Here is a 16878-nt window from a genome sequence, read left to right as displayed (position 1 = left end):
AATGTAAGAATATGTTGCAGATTATGGTGACTATGGAAACAAATAGAAATGTAATGAACAATGTTTTCAATATCCAACTATCATCTGCAATACTTTTTACAGTACACTCTTAGAAAAAAAGGTGTAATCTAGAACCTAAAGGGGTTATTCGGCTGTCCCCATAGGAGAACCCTTTGAAGAACCCTTTTTGGTTCCAGGTAGGACCCTTTCCACAGAGGGTTCTACATGGAACCCAAAGGAGTTGTACGTGGAACCAAAAAGGGTTCTCTTATGGGGACAGCCGAATAACCCTTTTGGAACTCTTTTTTCTAAGATTGTTGATAATAACCTGTAGGCAGGTGGTCATTACTAGGTTATGATGGTCTTAACTATGACCAGTAGGCTACATAATATAGTGTTCAGAATTATGACCAACTGGTGTCAGAAAAAGACATAAAAAACGTCATTTTCAACCAGTTTGCAACCAGAATAAGACATATCAAAATATATCATACTGAGGTCTTTTCAACCAGGTTTTTGCCCACTGGGGTCGTTCTCTCCTGTTTTCTCTTATGCACACTTTTTGGTTTATCACTAGTTACCACAGCCACAAAGTCAAGATTTACATTTTTACATTTTAGTCATTTAGCAGACGCTCTTATCCAGAGCGATTTACAGTTAGTAAGTGCATACATTTTTCATACTGGATTGTCCATTATAGTAAAAATTCATAAAAACAAATATGTACTATTTGGTCCTAATTCAAGATTAGCGTTAGGCATAAGGTTAGAAGTGTGGTTAAGGTTAGGTTTGAAATAAGATTTTAAGAAGATAAATGTTTTAAATAGGCGGGGTTTAGCCATAATTGTGACTTTGTGGATGTGGTAACTAGTGACGACCCACTTATTGGCCCTTTGGACTTTCCATACTCGGCATTGAGAAGTAAAGTGAAACGTCTGCATGCATTTTACGACATTTCGCAGTGCATGTGATTTGCATATCAGGTCATGTAAAATGCCAACTCTAAAGTGCCAATGACTGCAGAAAATAGTCAGCTAGAGTCGTTATCAATCGGTAGTTTAGGTTGCTGTGTTTTTCTTGTTCTTTCTAAACCTGATCACACTGCATCTGGTGTGGAGAGAGGAATAGCTAAGCAGACAGTGGGATAGATATGCAGTAGCAACAACAAGCCTTGGATCGTGTGAGATGATGGGCTTTTTATTTTCTTTTACTTTGAATCAAATCTAACCAAAAGCTTCAATTGCTACCTACAAAATCAGACAAACTGTTGTGTGTATAGGATAGCACAGCAGACTTCGTTGGTTTGTAACCTCTGGTTTTAACCGCACCCTTTCTGTTGGGATACAAAACACACATCAGAGAAAATGGCGGAACTTGAGAAGGAAGGACTGCCCCAAACAATGCAGGAGAACCGAGATGAAGAGGAGCCCCAATATACTGATGACTCTAAGCCGAGCAAGATTCAAGACGACGCATGTTTCGAGGAAAAGCTAATTGAAGAGGTCAGAAGGTACACCAATTTGTACAACACCTCATTGAAAGACTAAAAAGACTTCACCATGACCAACAACAGCTGGAAGGAGATAGCTCAAACTCTGAGAGTAGAAGAACAAATTTGCAGGACGAAATGAAAGAACTTGAGAGACAGATATGTCAGACTGAGGAGGAAAATGAAGGGGAAGAGTGGGGATGCAGCATCAGGAATACAACCACAAATACTCACCACACTGTCCTGGCTGTCTGGCTTCATAAAACACAAGGAGACAGAGTCAAACTATCCAAAGGTAAAAATACAATTTCTACTGTCAATTAACTTTCTCTAGCCTAGATCACTACCCAGTGGGCAAAACCTGGTTGAAAAGACGTCACTATGATGTCTTATTCTGGTCGCAAACTGGTTGAATGATTTTTTTTTTACTGACCAGAGTATGACATATTTTATTGACCACCATAGGACCAGTTGGTCATAATTGTGACCTCTATCTGACCAGCTGGTAATAATTCTGACCACTATATTATGTGCTATATTATGTAGCCTACTGGTCATAGTTAAGACATCATAACCTGGTAATGACCACCTGACTACAGCTTATTACCTACTGTAAAAAAATATTTCAGAGGATAATGTTGGATATTGAAAACATTGTTCATTACATTTATATTTGTTTCCATATGCACCAATTAAAGTTTAATTCTGCAACATATTCTTACATTTTAAAATAGATCAAGAAATGGCAAACTAATCTATATTTTGTTGCATATCTGCAAACAGTAATTGTTTCATAATTCACCCACAGACATGCATAGAAAGACTGGGACACAGGGTATATAAAGGCCCATTGTTTTATTTTATTCATGAACAATAAGAGTGGTGTGATTTTTACATTTTAGTCATTTAGCAGACGCTCTTATCCAGAGTGACTTACAGTTAATGATGGGGTAGATCCTCATCAAGGACCTCTGAGCACAGAAGGTGATCTGAAGCGTAGTGGCCTTGAAGAGTGGTGTGATGGGTCAGATCTGCAGTGAAGAGAATCAGCGCGTTACAACTTTATCATTTTGAGATTTTAAAAGAACTAGAGAAGGACCTTCCTGAATAAACTTTGGGGACTCAGCTGGCTAAAAGTATTTCCATGGTACTAGTTAAAGAAGTTTGTGGCTGTTGTAGCTTAGTGAGGAAAAAAATAGCAACTTGCTCATATACATACTTTGCGTCCTACTCCCCCATGGAGGTTAGGGGCATATTTTAGGACTTTCCAGAGGGCCTGCAACACATCAACCTCCTGAGTTTTCTGGCTTTTCATGACACCATAGTGCCCACAAAGCTCATCACTAAGCAAAGGACCCAGGGACTAAACACCTCCCTTTGCAATTGGATCCTGGACTTCCTAACGGGCAGCCCCCAGGTGGTAAGGGTAGGCAACAACACATCTGCCACGCTGATCCTCAACACTGGGGCCCCTCAGGGGTGCGTGCTTAGTTCCCTCCTGTACTCCCTGTTCACCCACGACTGCGTGGCCAAGCACGACTCCAACACCATCTTTAAGTTTACTGACGACTCAACAATGGTAGGCCTGATCACCGACAACGATGAGACAGCCTATAGGGAGGAGGTCAGAGACCTGGCAGTGTGGTGCAAGGACAACAACCTCTCCCTCAATATGAGCAAGACAAAGGAGCTGATCGTGGACTACAGGAAAAGGAGGCCCGAACAGGCCCCCATTAACATTGACGGGGCTGTAGTGGTGCGGGTCGAGAGTTAAGTTCCTTGATGTCCACATCACCAACAAACTATCATGGTCCAAACACACCAAGACTGTCGAAGAGGGCACAACAACACCTTTTCCCCCTCAGGAGACTGAAAAGATTTGGCATGGTTCCCAAGATCCTCAATAGGTTCTACAGTTGCACCATCGAGAGCATCCTGACCGGTTGCATCACCGCCTGGTATGGCAACTGCTTGGCATCCGACCGTAAGGCGCTACAGAGTGTAGTGTGTAGTGCGCAGTACGTCACTGGGACCAAGCTTCCTGTCATCCAGGACCTATATACTAGGCGGTGTCAGAGGAAGGCCCAAAAAATTGTAAAAGACTCCAGTCACCCAAGTCATAGACTGTTCTCTCTGCTATCGCACGGCAAGCGGTACCGGAGCGCCAAGTCTAAGTCCAAAAGGCTCCTTAATAGCTTCTACCCCCAAGCCATAAGACTGCTGAACAATGAATCAAATGGCGACCCAGACTATTTACGTTGTTTTTACACTGCTGCTACTCACTGTTTATTATCTATGCATAGTCACTTTATCCCTACCTACATGTACAAATTACCTCGACTAACCTGTACCCCCGCACATTGACTCGGTACCGGTACCCCCTGTATATAGCCTCGTTATTATTTTATTGTTACTTTTTATTTTATTTTTTACTTTATTTTATTTAGTAAATATTTTCTTAACTCTATTTCTTGAACTGCATTGTTGGATAAGGGCTTGTAAGTAAGCATTTTCACGGTAAGGTCTACACATTTACATTTTAGTCATTTAGCAGACGCTCTTATCCAGAGCGACTTACAGTTAGTGAGTGCATACTTTATTTTATTTTTCATACTGGCCCCCCGTGGGAGTCGAACCCACAACCCTGGCATTGCAAACTTCATGCTCTACCAACTGAGTTACATCCCTGCCGGCCATTCCCTCCCCTACCCTGGACGACGCTGAGACAATTGTGCACCGCCCCATGGTCTCCCGGTCGCGGCCGGCTACGACAGAGCCTGGATTCGAACCAGGATCTCTAGTGGCACAGCTAGCACTGCGATGCAGTGCCTTAGACCACTGCGCCACTCGGGAGTACAAGATCGTACAGCTGTTGTATTCGACGCATGTGACAAATAACATTTGATTTGATTTGACTTACTGTAAGCATGAACTCACTGAAGTCTGAGATTTCCCAGTTCCGAGTTTCCAGTTGTTTTGAACGCAGCAGAAGTCAATCTGGATTGACAGCATGGCCAATGTATTTAAACTTTTCTTAACTATGGTGTTACCGCCCTTTTTCGTGATATCCAATTGGTAGTTACGATCTTGTCTCATAGCTGCAACTCCCCTACGGACAAGGCGAAGGTCGAGAGCCAAGCCGTAATGCTTCTTGACACACTGCTCGCTTAACCTGGAAGCCAGCCGCACCAATGTGTCGGAGGAAACACTGTCAAACTGACGACCGAAGACAACTTGCATTTGCCCGGCCCGCCAGAAGGAGTCGCTAGAGCACGATGAGACAAGGACATCCGGCCAAATCCTCCCCTAACCCGGACAACGCTGAGGCCAATTGTGTGCCGCCTCATGGATCTCCCGGTCACGGCCGGCTGTGATACAGCTTGGGATCGAACCTGGGGCTGCAGTGGCGCCTTAGCAGTCATTGTTGAATTAGCGATTTCCAACTTGCAATGTTTGTCCAATGGCCGATGAGCACCGATACGTTTAATCTATTTGCCAGTAGATTGCCGACTTGATGCATGATGATGACTCCTTGTCTAGCTTGCTAGCTAAGATTTTGAAAGTTTGATGTTGACATGATCAGTCCAATCAAAGCTACGTTAGATATAACGTGATTTGACATCATTTTATCTGTGGCCAATGGCCTTGAGCCTTCTTGGATGGGTACTTCTAATGTAAGTCTATGGCAGCACCCAAGGGGCTAGAATTGTCGAGCTCTACCCGTAGATTTTGCGGTGATGTAGTGTCCCCATGAGTGACAGAACACTGAGCTAATCACGGCACAACTAGAGAATATTACCAACCCCTACGCTCCGTATTTTCCGCTGGCTGCCCCACCTCCTCAGAAAGCACTGAGCTAGGCTGAAACACCTGCATTTTGGAGCTGCCTTACTCAAGAAAGCAAAAAAGAGACCATGTTTGTATGCGGCTTTATTAGGGCAATGATTTAATATTTTTTACATTTTTTGCAAACTGATATGACACATTAATGCCAAAATAACATGCAGAACAGGCTCTGCCCTACCAGCCCTGAATGACGCTTCGCCACTGGTCATGTTTAAAAAAGATCTGAGCGGTCGATCTCGGCTTGTATTTTGACTGAGAAAAGGTTGGTGACCACTGGGGTAGAGAATCATTCTACCATCTAAACCACTGTGAAATATATTTTCCGTAACCAAAAATATTGTATTTTCAGCTGTTTGAAACTGTTATACAAAACTGAAAGTAAAAGACGCCAAAATGAAACTTAAGAACGGGAGCATGGAAATGGCGCACATAGAACAGATCTACCTCTTCTTAGACTTGCTTTCAATGAGAGTGACAGATCTATAACTCACATTTCTATGTGAATTTGATTGGGTCGACCAAAAAGTGACATATTGCAGCGTTAACAAAAAATTCCAAATGCAAGCTTCATGAGTAAATCATCAATTTCAAGCAATTTTGGCCTAACTGTTGCTTGATGCCTCATTGCTGGTGAGCTTGAAAAGTAAACGTTTAATATTTTTGATCACCAAACCATTTTTGGAGCTGCATATTTATTTGTTATGGCAATCCTTTTCCCCTACAAATTGACATTTGCGCTGCACCCGATCCAATAGCTGTACAGCAAATCCGCAATCTGTTTGCTAGTTCACCGGACCTGTGCTGATTGAAAGTTTGCTGGTTTAATCAGAGGGCCGAGTGTGCATTTCAATAGCCAATCTGTTGCACGTTTTGTTGCTAGGGTAATCCACAGAGACGCTGTGCCACACAATTAGTGAAAAAACATTACAAAACCTGGCCAGATAATTTCAAGTCCCAGGTCTTGAGGCTCCAAGTCAAGTCTAGAGTTACAGTGAGGGGAAAAAAGTATTTGATCCCCTGCTGATTTTGTACGTTTGCCCACTGACAAAGACATGATCAGTCTATCATTTTAATGGTAGGTTTATTTGAACAGTGAGAGACAGAATAACAACAACAAATCCAGAAAAACGCATGTCAAAAATTTTATAAATTTATTTGCATTTTAATGAGGGAAATAAGTATTTGACCCCCTCTCAATCAGAAAGATTTCTGGCTCCCAGGGGTCTTTTATACAGGTAACAAGCTGAGATTAGGAGCACACTCTTAAAGGGAGTGTTCCTAATCTCAATTTGTTACCTGTATAAAAGACACCTGTCCACAGAAGCAATCAATCAATCAGATTCCAAACTCTCCACCATGGCCAAGACCAAAGAGCTCTCCAAGGATGTCAGGGACAAGATTGTAGACCTACACAAGGCTGGAATGGGCTACAAGACCATCGCCAAGCAGCTTGGTGAGAAGGTGACAACAGTTGGTGCGATTATTCGCAAATGGAAGAAACACAAAATAACTATCAATCTCCCTCGGCCTGGGGCTCAATGCAAGATCTCACCTCGTGGAGTTGCAATGATCATGAGAACGGTGCGGAATCAGCCCAGAACTACACATGAGGATCTTGTCAATGATCTCAAGGCAGCAGGGACCATAGTCACTAAGAAAACAATTGGTAACACACTACGCCGTGAAGGACTGAAATCCTGCAGCGCCCGCAAGGTCCCCCTGCTCAAGAAAGCACATATACATGCCCGTCTGAAGTTTGCCAATGAACATCTGAATGATTCAGAGGAGAACTGGGTGAAAGTGTTGTGTTCAGATGAGACCAAAATCAAGCTTTTTGGCATCAACTCAACTCGCCGTGTTTGGAGGAGGAGTAATGCTGCCTATGACCCCAAGAACACCATCCCCACCGTCAAACATGGAGGTGGAAACATTATGCTTTGGGAGTGTTTTTCTGCTAAGGGGACAGGACAACTTCACTGCATCAAAGGGACGATGGACGGGGCCATGTACCATCAAATCTTGGGTGAGAACCTCCTTCCCTCAGCCAGGGCATTGAAAATGGGTCGTGAATGGGTATTCCAGCGTGACAATGACCCAAAACACACGGCAAAGGCAACAAAGGAGTGGCTCAAGAAGAAGCACATTAAGGTCCTGGAGTGGCCTAGCCAGTCTCCAGACCTTAATCCCATAGAAAATCTGTGGAGGGAGCTGAAGGTTCGAGTTGCCAAACGTCAGGCTCGAAACCTTAATGACTTGGAGAAGATCTGCAAAGAGGAGTGGGACAAAATCCCTCCTGAGATGTGTGCAAACCTGGTGGCCAACTACAAGAAACGTCTGACCTCTGTGATTGCCAACAAGGGTTTTGCCACCAAGTACTAAGTCATGTTTTGCAGAGGGGTCAAATACTTATTTCCCTCATTAAAATGCAAATCAATTTATAACATTTTTGACATGTGTTTTTCTGGATTTTTTGTTGTTATTATGTCTCTCACTGTTCAAATAAACCTACCATTAAAATTATAGACTGATAATGTCTGTCAGTGGGCAAACGTACAAAATCAGCAGGGGATCAAATACTTTTTCCCTCACTGTGTTTTATATCAAGTCAAGTCTCAAGTCATCAAATTTGTGACTCAAGTCAGACTCGAGTCCAAGTCATGTCACTAGAGTCCACAACTCTGGCTAGTACAAACCTAGCTCTTACCAAGCTGGTTAGTAGGAATCAATACACATTGAAGATCAGAGTATCAAAGAGGAAAAAAACATTTGACACATCTTACTGTAAATGACTATGGATTTAAGGAGGGGTGGTTCAGCTCTCTCCTTTCACTGGGATGTGGCTGAATGGTCACTGGTAACTGAGTGGGTGGCCAAGCACTGCTGTAGAGGCCATGCATCAGGTCATTGACATGTTTCAGGAATTGTAAAGACAGAGATGAATCATGATTAACCATTACCTAAGGTCTTCACTAGGTTAGTCAATGTACAGTTGAAGTCAGAAGTTTACATACACCTAGGTTGGAGTCATTAAAACTTGTTTTTCAACCACTCCACAAGTTTCTTGTTAACAAACTATATTTTTGGCAAGTCGGTTAGGACATCTACTTTGTGCATGACACAAGTAATTTTCCAACAATTGTTTACAGACAGATTATTTCACTTATAATTCACTGTATCACAATTCCAGTGGGTCAGAAGTTTACATACACTACGTTGACTGTGCCCTTAAACAGCTTGGAAAATTCCAGAAAATGATGTCATGGCTTTTGAAGCTTCTGATAGGCTAATTTACATCATTTGAGTCAATTGGGCGGCAGGTAGCTTAGTGGGTAAGAGCGTTGTGCCAGTAACCGAAAGGTCGCTGGTTCTAATCCCTGAGCCGACTAGGTGAAAAATCTGTCGATGTGCTCTTAAGCAAGGCACTTAACCCTAATTGCTCATGTAAGTCGCTCTGGATAAGAGCGTCTGCTAAATGGCTAAAATGTAAAATGTAAATGTAATTGTAATTGGAGGTGTACCTGTGGATGTATTTCAAGGCCTACCTTCAAACTCAGTGCCTCTTTGCTTGACATCATGGGACAATTAAAGAAATCAGCCAAGACCTCCACAAGTCTGGTTCATCCTTGGGAGCAATTTCCAAATGCCTGAAGGTACCACATTCATCTGTACAAACAATAGTACACAAGTATAAACACCATGGGACCACGCAGCCGTCATACCGCTCAGGAAGGAGACGCGTTCTGTCTCCTAGAGATGAACGTACTTTGGTGCGAAAAGTGCAAATCAATCCCAGAACAACAGCAAAGGACCTTGTGAAGATGCTGGAGGAAACAGGTACAAAAGTATCTATATCCACAGTAAAACAAGTCATATATCGACATAACCTGAAAGGCCCCTCAGCAAGGAAGAAGCCACTGCTCCAAAACCGCCATAAAAAAGCCAGACTACGGTTTGCAACTTCACATGGGGACAAAGATCGTACTTTTTGGAGAAATGTCCTCTGGTCTGATGAAACAAAAATAGAACTGTTTGGCCATAATGACCATCGTTATGTTTGGAGGAAAAAGGGGGAAGCATGCAAGCCGAAGAACACCATCTCAGCCGTGAAGCACGGGGGTGGCAGTATCATGCTGTGGGGGTGCTTTGCTGCAGGAGGGACTGGTGCACTTCACAAAATAGATGGCATCATGAGGAAGGAAAATTATGTGGCTATATTGAAGCAACATCTCAAGACATCAGTCAGGAAGTTAAAGCTTGGTCGCAAATGGGTCTTCCAAATGGACAATGACCCCAAGCATACTTCCAAAGTTGTGGCAAAATGGCTTAAGGACAACAAAGTCATGGTATTGGAGTGGCCATCACAAAGCCCTGACCTCAATCCTATAGAACATTTGTGGGCAGAACTGCAAAAGCGTGGCGGCAAGGAGGCCTCTCTCATTACACCAGCTGTCAGGAGGAATGGGGCAAAATTCACCCAACTTATTGTGGGAAGCTTGTGGAAGCTGTTAATCAATTTAAAGGCAATCTCCTCTAATTGAGTGTATGTAAACTTCTGACCCACTAATTGTGAAAAAATAAAACTGATATCATTCTCTCCTATTACATTAAAATAAAGTGGTGATCCTAACTGACCTAAGACAGGGAATTTTTACTAGGATTAAATGTCAGGAATTGCGAAAAACTGAGTTTAAATGTACTTGGCTAAGGTGTATGTAAACTTCCGACTTCAACTGTACATGCTAGGCTAAGTCTATGTTGCCCCTCAGTCAGGCAGACCGAGAGAGAGACGGCAAAACATATTTCCATTTCTTTGTCAGCAGGCTGGATACATTCTGTTCTCTACCCTTCGTTCCCCCTTCTATCCAAGCAAAAACTGAGAATCAAGAATTGATAAGTGCAGTTGAGGTAACATTAGAATTAATGTTGTGGGGAGCAGGGATAGGCAAAATTTATTGTGTTGTCAAATACAAAATACACAAGAATCCCTGATGAATAAAGAAAAACTTCACATCTATATTGGGGGTACACGTTTCACGAATTAGGCTAGCTGACAATGTCACACACACACACAATCAATGTTTCTTATATGTATATTAATCAACCATCACACACACACACACACACACACACACACACACACACAGCTAGCATGACACAATGTTGACATCATGACAATCTTTTCTATAAGTTATTGTGATCATCATATCTCTCTCACACAGAACACACACACGCAAATACACAGCTAGCATGACAACGTTGACATGACAATGTTTTCTAAAGTTATTGTGATCATCTCTCTCTCACACACACGCACAGAGAACATACACGTTTACTGTCATTAACTAAACAGATGTCAAAATGTTAGCAAGTTAGCTACAACCAATGGCTACAACAGGTCATAATAAGTTAGCTAACCTTAGCTAGCTAGCTAATATTTCCTTGATGTTCTTCTCCCCAACAAACTGCCGCTTTACTTACCAAAGTAAAACAAGAATGCAGGAGAGCAGGGACTACCACTTAGCAGTCAAATCTTTGACATTTGTTTGGGTAAATTTCGAGAAACTGTCGTTGTTTTCCTGCTGTGTTGTTGTGTAGCCTACCGGGCGCTCTGTCCCACCAGCCATATGGAATGTTGACGCTTGAACGATACAGGCTGCCTGCACGCAGAGATTCCAATCCAAGTTTTAGCTGGAACTGATATGCCTAGCTCCTTACTTGTCTACTAAAATACAATTATTGCATGCATTATGTTGTTTGATTAAAAGCTTTAAGGGAAAATATTATAGTCATATTTTCAAGGTAAAATGAAGGTGCAATCATTTTTTATTATTTATTGATGGAAAAAAATGCGATAAGAAATAGGGTTTTGTAAATCCTGGTGGATTTTAGTAGGATATTGAAATAAAAGACATAGTCCTATGTTATATTTGTTAAATTCTGAAAACAAATTTAGTTGGTCATAATAGAACATCAAAATTCAGTGGAACAGAAGGAAATGTGCAGCACAATAATCAGTGCAATTAGCTAACACACAGCAAGCTACCGGGTATAATTAATTAAACAACCATTATTTAATTGTACTGCAGTTCTACTGCATTTTAACCACAGTGTATTTCTGTGAGGGTATCCTGTATTATTGTGGATGTTTATCTTACATGCTGGTAGCCTAGAACAATTGTTATGGAAGTGAATGTGCACTTTTCAATTGGTTGGACTGCGACTATGAAGAACACTGTAGTAAAAGCAAAAGCATTTATGGCATTGGAGATTCTCTAAATTAGGGTCTCTGATAGCTATAGGACCGCAGAGACTGTCACAATTGTTTGCTTTTAATGACCTAGCAAATTAGATGACATGGAGGTGAAATATATTAAATATTTCTGTTTATTTAAAATTGGTATTTCATCACCTGCTGAATAAAAGCCTCAAATGGCCCTACCCTATTAATCGGGCTGGATAAGCTGAAGTGGACTCGCCCCGAGTTCCATTAGCCGGAGCCACAAACACTATGCACTTGTTTATATATACTGAACAAAAATATAAACACAACATGCAACAATTTCAAAGATTCTACTGAGTTACAGTTCATATAAAGAAATCAGTCAATTGAAATAAATTCATTGGGCCCTAATCTATGGATTTCACTTGACTGGGAATACAGATATGCATCTGTTGGTCACAGATACCTTTAAAAAAAGGTAGGGGCGTGGATCAGAAAACCAGTCAGTATCTGGTGTGACCACCATTTGCCTCATGCAGTGCGACACATCTCCTTCGCATAGAGTTTATCAGGCTGTTGATTGTGGCCTATGGAATGTTGTCCCACTCCTCTTCAATGGCTGTGCGAAGTTGTTGGATATTGGCGGGAACTGGAACACACTGTTGTACACGTCGATCCAGAGCATCCCAAACATCCTCAATGGGTGACATGTCTGGTGAGTATGCAGGCCATGGAAGAACTGGGACTTTTTCAGCTTCCAGGAATTGTGTACAGATCCTTGCGACATGGGGCCGTGCATTATCATGCTGAAACATGAGGTGATGGTGGCGGATGAATGGCACGACAATGGACCTCAGGATCTCGTCACGGTATCTCTATGCATTCAAATTGCCATCAATAAAATGCAATTGTGTTGTTGTCCGTAGCTTATGCCTGCCTGCCCATGCCATAACCACACTGCCTCCATGGGGCACTCTCTTCACAACGTTGACATCAGCAAACCGCTTGCCCTCACGACTCCATACACATGGTCTGCGGTTGTGAGGCCGGTTGGATGTTTTGCCAAATGCTCTAAAACGACATTGGAGGTGGCTTATGGTAGAGAAATTAACATTAAATTCTCTAGCAACAGCTCTGGTGGACATTCCTGCAGTCAGCATGCCAATTGCATTCTCCCTCAAAACTTGAGACATCTGTGGCATTGTGTTGTGTGACAAAACTGCACATTTTATAGTGGCCTTTTATTGACTTTTTGTTTTGTAGAAAGCCCTTGTTGATACTAGCCAGATGGCCACAGCTAGATAACTACCTAGCAAGATGAAAATAAACAATTTAATTAATTCTCCATAATCCCATACTGCCAGTGCTAGCTAGCTAATGTTAGCATATTCGCTAGCTAGCACAACATAGCTACTTAGCTAAGGACACTGCACTAACTCGGCAGCTGTTTCATGGAAACTAGCTAATCCGTAGTGATTTAATTATAATGTCAATACTAGCTACAGTAGTTATCTAGCTTGAAGGAAGTATTTAATGTTGTCTGCATTGTGTCTGTGCACTTAGCTAGTTACCATCCCATGGCATACATTGCATATGAAGTGTGACTGGCTCATCCGTGAATGTACGGAGACAATTCCCTATTTTTTTCCCCCTTTTTGTTGTCTCTCCTGTTGGTCCCCCAAGTGGGGGTTCATGCTCTCTGATTGGGTTAAAGTCAAGTTGTTGGCCACTGACGAGTATTGCGATTCTACAAGTAGGAACGATAGGTTTGTCGCTACAGGGTTGGCACGCAGCAGGTACCGCTACTGTTCTAGCAAGAGAAGGCCTCCCTCTGTGATAAATACCTATTGGCAGTGAGATTCTCTGTGTGTTTCATGCTTTGGATAACTGGTCAGTAGATCAATCTGATTTAAACAAAAAAAACAGATATTAACCAAAATAATAAGTATTTTTCATGACAAAAATACGTCATGAAAAATAAGGCTATATTATCTATTACAAAATTAATGTTGTTTTAGAGAACTGACGATACTAGTTAGGCCTACTAGTAATTCTGCTATTTTAAATGTATTTCCAGGCAGAGGAGATGGACACCCCAGAAGACCTGCAAGAAGACAACCTGATCGAGCAGGAACATTTCCACAGTTCTAATAATGAGAAGCAAGATGGACATTTGGCAGTTAGGAGGAATGTAATATTAGAACGAACTAAATTCAACCAAAGACAACAAGAAGCAGGAGAGACAGCTGATGATTTTATCACTGCACTTCATTGTTTGTCAGAACATTGCAGTTATGGAGCTCTGCTCAGTGAGATGATAAGAGACAGACTAGTTGCAGGCTTACGTGACAGAAGACTGTCCAAGCAATTACAAATGGACCCAGAACTAACACTGGATAAAGCTGTCACACGCATTCGTCAAACTGAACTTGTGGAAAAGCAACAGGACCTGCTGGAGCATACCTTCAAAGCTGCCAGCAGCGTGGCAAATGTAGACAGTGTGCTTTCATATAGCAAACATCCATGCCCAGCCAATGTCCAGTGCCAATCAGAGAAGAAGAATCAAAACTCAGAAAGACCACAACAACCCCAAACAACGCAGGACAATGCAGAAGAGCCCCTAGATACTGATGACTTCATTGAGGATTTCAGTCCTGGAGGAGAAAAGCCTCACTACTGCGCCTACTGCGGTAGGAGCTTTCAAAAAGTGAGGGATCTTATAAGACACCAGCGAACACATACTGGAGAGAAGCCTCACCACTGCCCTGATTGCGACAGAAGTTTTGCTAGATTAGATAAGCTTAAATTACACAAGCGAACACATACTGGAGAGAAGCCTCACCACTGCCCTGATTGCGACAGAAGTTTTGCTCGATTAGATAAGCTAAAGATCCACCAAGAAATACATATAGGAGTGAAACCTCACCGCTGCCCTGATTGCGACAGAAGTTTTGCTCGATTAGATAAGCTTAAGTCACACCAAAAAATACATGCGAAAGACAAACGTATTTTTCATTCCTCTGACTGTGTGAAAAGCTTTGTCCTTTTGGAGAAGCTTGAAAAACACCAGCTGGAGAATACCTTCAAAGCCACCAGCAGTGCAGCCAATGTAGACCGTGTGCTCACACAGCAGAAAACATTCAACAAAGTCAAAGAGAGTAAAAGGCAGCAGAGTAAAATACGAGCTAGAGCTCCAGGAAAGGGAACACCATCACATAGCAAAACAATGCAGGAGAAGGAAGAGGAGCCCCTAGATACTGATGACTCTGATGAGTGGATCGACGGTTTCAGTCCTGGAGGAGAGAAGCCTCACTACTGCTTTGACTGCGGTAAGAGCTTTAGAAAAGTAGGGGATCTTATAAGACACCAGCGAACACATACAGGAGAGAAGCCTCACCACTGCCCTGTTTGTGACAGAAGTTTCGCTAGATTAGATAAACTAAAATTACACCAAGAAATACATACAGGAGTAAAGCCTCACCACTGCCCTGATTGTGAGAAAAGTTTTGCTCGATTAGATAAGCTTAAATTGCACCAAAAAACACATATGAAGGAGGAATGTAATTTCCACTGCTCTGACTGTGTGAAAAGCTTTGTCCGATTGAAGCAGCTTGAAAAACATCAGCTAAGACACAAGAAAAGTGTTGAAAGACACACAACACATTTGAGCAAAAGAAAAACATTTCTCTGCACAATATGCGGGAAGGAGTGTCGCAACATGAAAATACACATGCGAGTACACACTGGAGAGACACCGTATCACTGCACTGAATGCGGGAAGAGTTTTTCATATACACAATCGTATCAAAGACATATACTAACACATAATACCTCTGGAGAAAGAGCAACCTATCCTTGTTTGGAATGTGGAAAGACTTTTACTCGCAGAGATGGCATGGCGAGACACATGAGGAGGATTCATACTGGAGAGAGAAATCATCAGTGCAGAGACTGTGGAAAACTATTCTTTAAAAAAGGTACACTGAAGAGACACATGCTAGTTCACACTGGAGAGAAACCATACCAGTGCTCTGTCTGTGGGCAACCCTTCTCCCAAGATGGAGACAGAAAACGTCACGAGAAGAGGCACTACTCTGGTGTCTCAGATTTCCTCAATCTATAATGCAGAAGTGTTGCAGGTAGCCTAGCGGTTAAGTGTTGGGCCAGTAAAAGGTTGCTGTTTCGAATCCCCAAGCTGACTAGGTGAAGAATCAGTCGGTGCCCTTGAGTAAGGCACTTAATCCTAATTGCTAAATGACAAAAATGTAATGTAAAATGTGTTTGGCATTGCAGGAAGTGGGAACCTACCTAATCACTGTGATTTGATAATCTAATAATCTGTTAACTACAAATGTTGGTGGCCTGGAATTGCCACCACAGACTGTAGAAGAGACACACAGACAGACTGTTGCTGATACACAGCAAGACTGAGTATTACTGTCTTCGTAGCAGTATTTTTTTTTTCAAAAGTGGGTTATTTAAAATCAAGGATTGGAACCGGTTCAGGGAACAGAACCAAAAACCGGAAAATAACCAAATTATTTGAGCAACCCAAACCGAAAACAAAAGTAATCTATACTGTTCCTGGAAGAGAACCATTATTTTAAAAGCATGGGAACCGGTTAATAACATTATTTTACGTTCCGGGCATTTTTTTTCGAGTGCCACAAAAATCGCAAACAAAGTGCATATGCAAAGCCCTTACTCTGTCACTCAGAAACGTATTCTAGCGTCTGCCTGCCAGCTGGAAATCTTTGCCAGTGGGTGTGTGTAGTATACCTGCCCCTCCCCTCTGAAGCATAGGTTACTGTAGCCTACTGATGACGTTACAAGCATAATTCAGAAAATAGGGAGAGCTGTTTAATTAAAGAATGGATTGATTTATTCAATTGGTCGGAACAGTAAAAAAAAAAAAAGATTATGTTCAGAACGAAACGATTGGAAAATAATTTCGGTTCCAACCCATGTTTTTAAATAGATTTTTTTTAAATGTATTTGAATATTTTGTTTCAAAAAAGCATATTACAGTATAGTATACTATCAATAGCAGTCATTGTTGAATGATGGGAATTCCCCATTGGTGGTTCACAGTTAGTTCATATTGTATTAATGTGTATATTGGTTTGATTATCAATGAAAGGTTCACAGCTTCAGTGAGTGTGTACATTTGTCTGAAATTTTCTGAATTCAGGGTGAGTCGTCAGGCAACCCAATACCATAATTAGTTAGGCTTTTAAACAGACACTAGATGGAGTAGATGTTAACATTTATGTTTTTATTAAAAGACACTGAACACAAGTGTTTTTCTGTTGTGCATTAGAAA

General features: G+C 41.8%; 1 protein-coding gene across 2 annotated transcripts; it reads left to right on the top strand.

Moving 5' to 3' along the window:
* Window positions 1–896: 896 nt before the first annotated feature.
* On the top strand, window positions 897–15766 carry LOC121560559 (zinc finger protein 271). 2 transcript variants are annotated; one of them, XM_045216142.1, is made up of 3 exons: window positions 897–1784; window positions 13633–14293; window positions 14378–15766. In XM_045216142.1, the coding sequence occupies exons 1-3, from the start codon at window positions 1671–1673 to the stop codon at window positions 15676–15678; spliced, it is 2076 nt and encodes a 691-aa protein (XP_045072077.1). In that variant the 5' UTR covers window positions 897–1670; the 3' UTR covers window positions 15679–15766. The 2 variants fall into 2 exon arrangements, with proteins under 2 accessions (XP_045072077.1, XP_045072076.1); XM_045216141.1 differs by having other exon boundaries at window positions 13633–15766.
* Window positions 15767–16878: the final 1112 nt, after the last annotated feature.

Source organism: Coregonus clupeaformis, unplaced genomic scaffold (assembly GCF_020615455.1).
Source record: "Coregonus clupeaformis isolate EN_2021a unplaced genomic scaffold, ASM2061545v1 scaf0620, whole genome shotgun sequence".
Lineage (NCBI taxonomy): Eukaryota > Metazoa > Chordata > Actinopteri > Salmoniformes > Salmonidae > Coregonus > Coregonus clupeaformis.
Note: the sequence above shows the minus strand (reverse complement) of the source record. Positions and strands in the feature narration are given on the sequence as shown.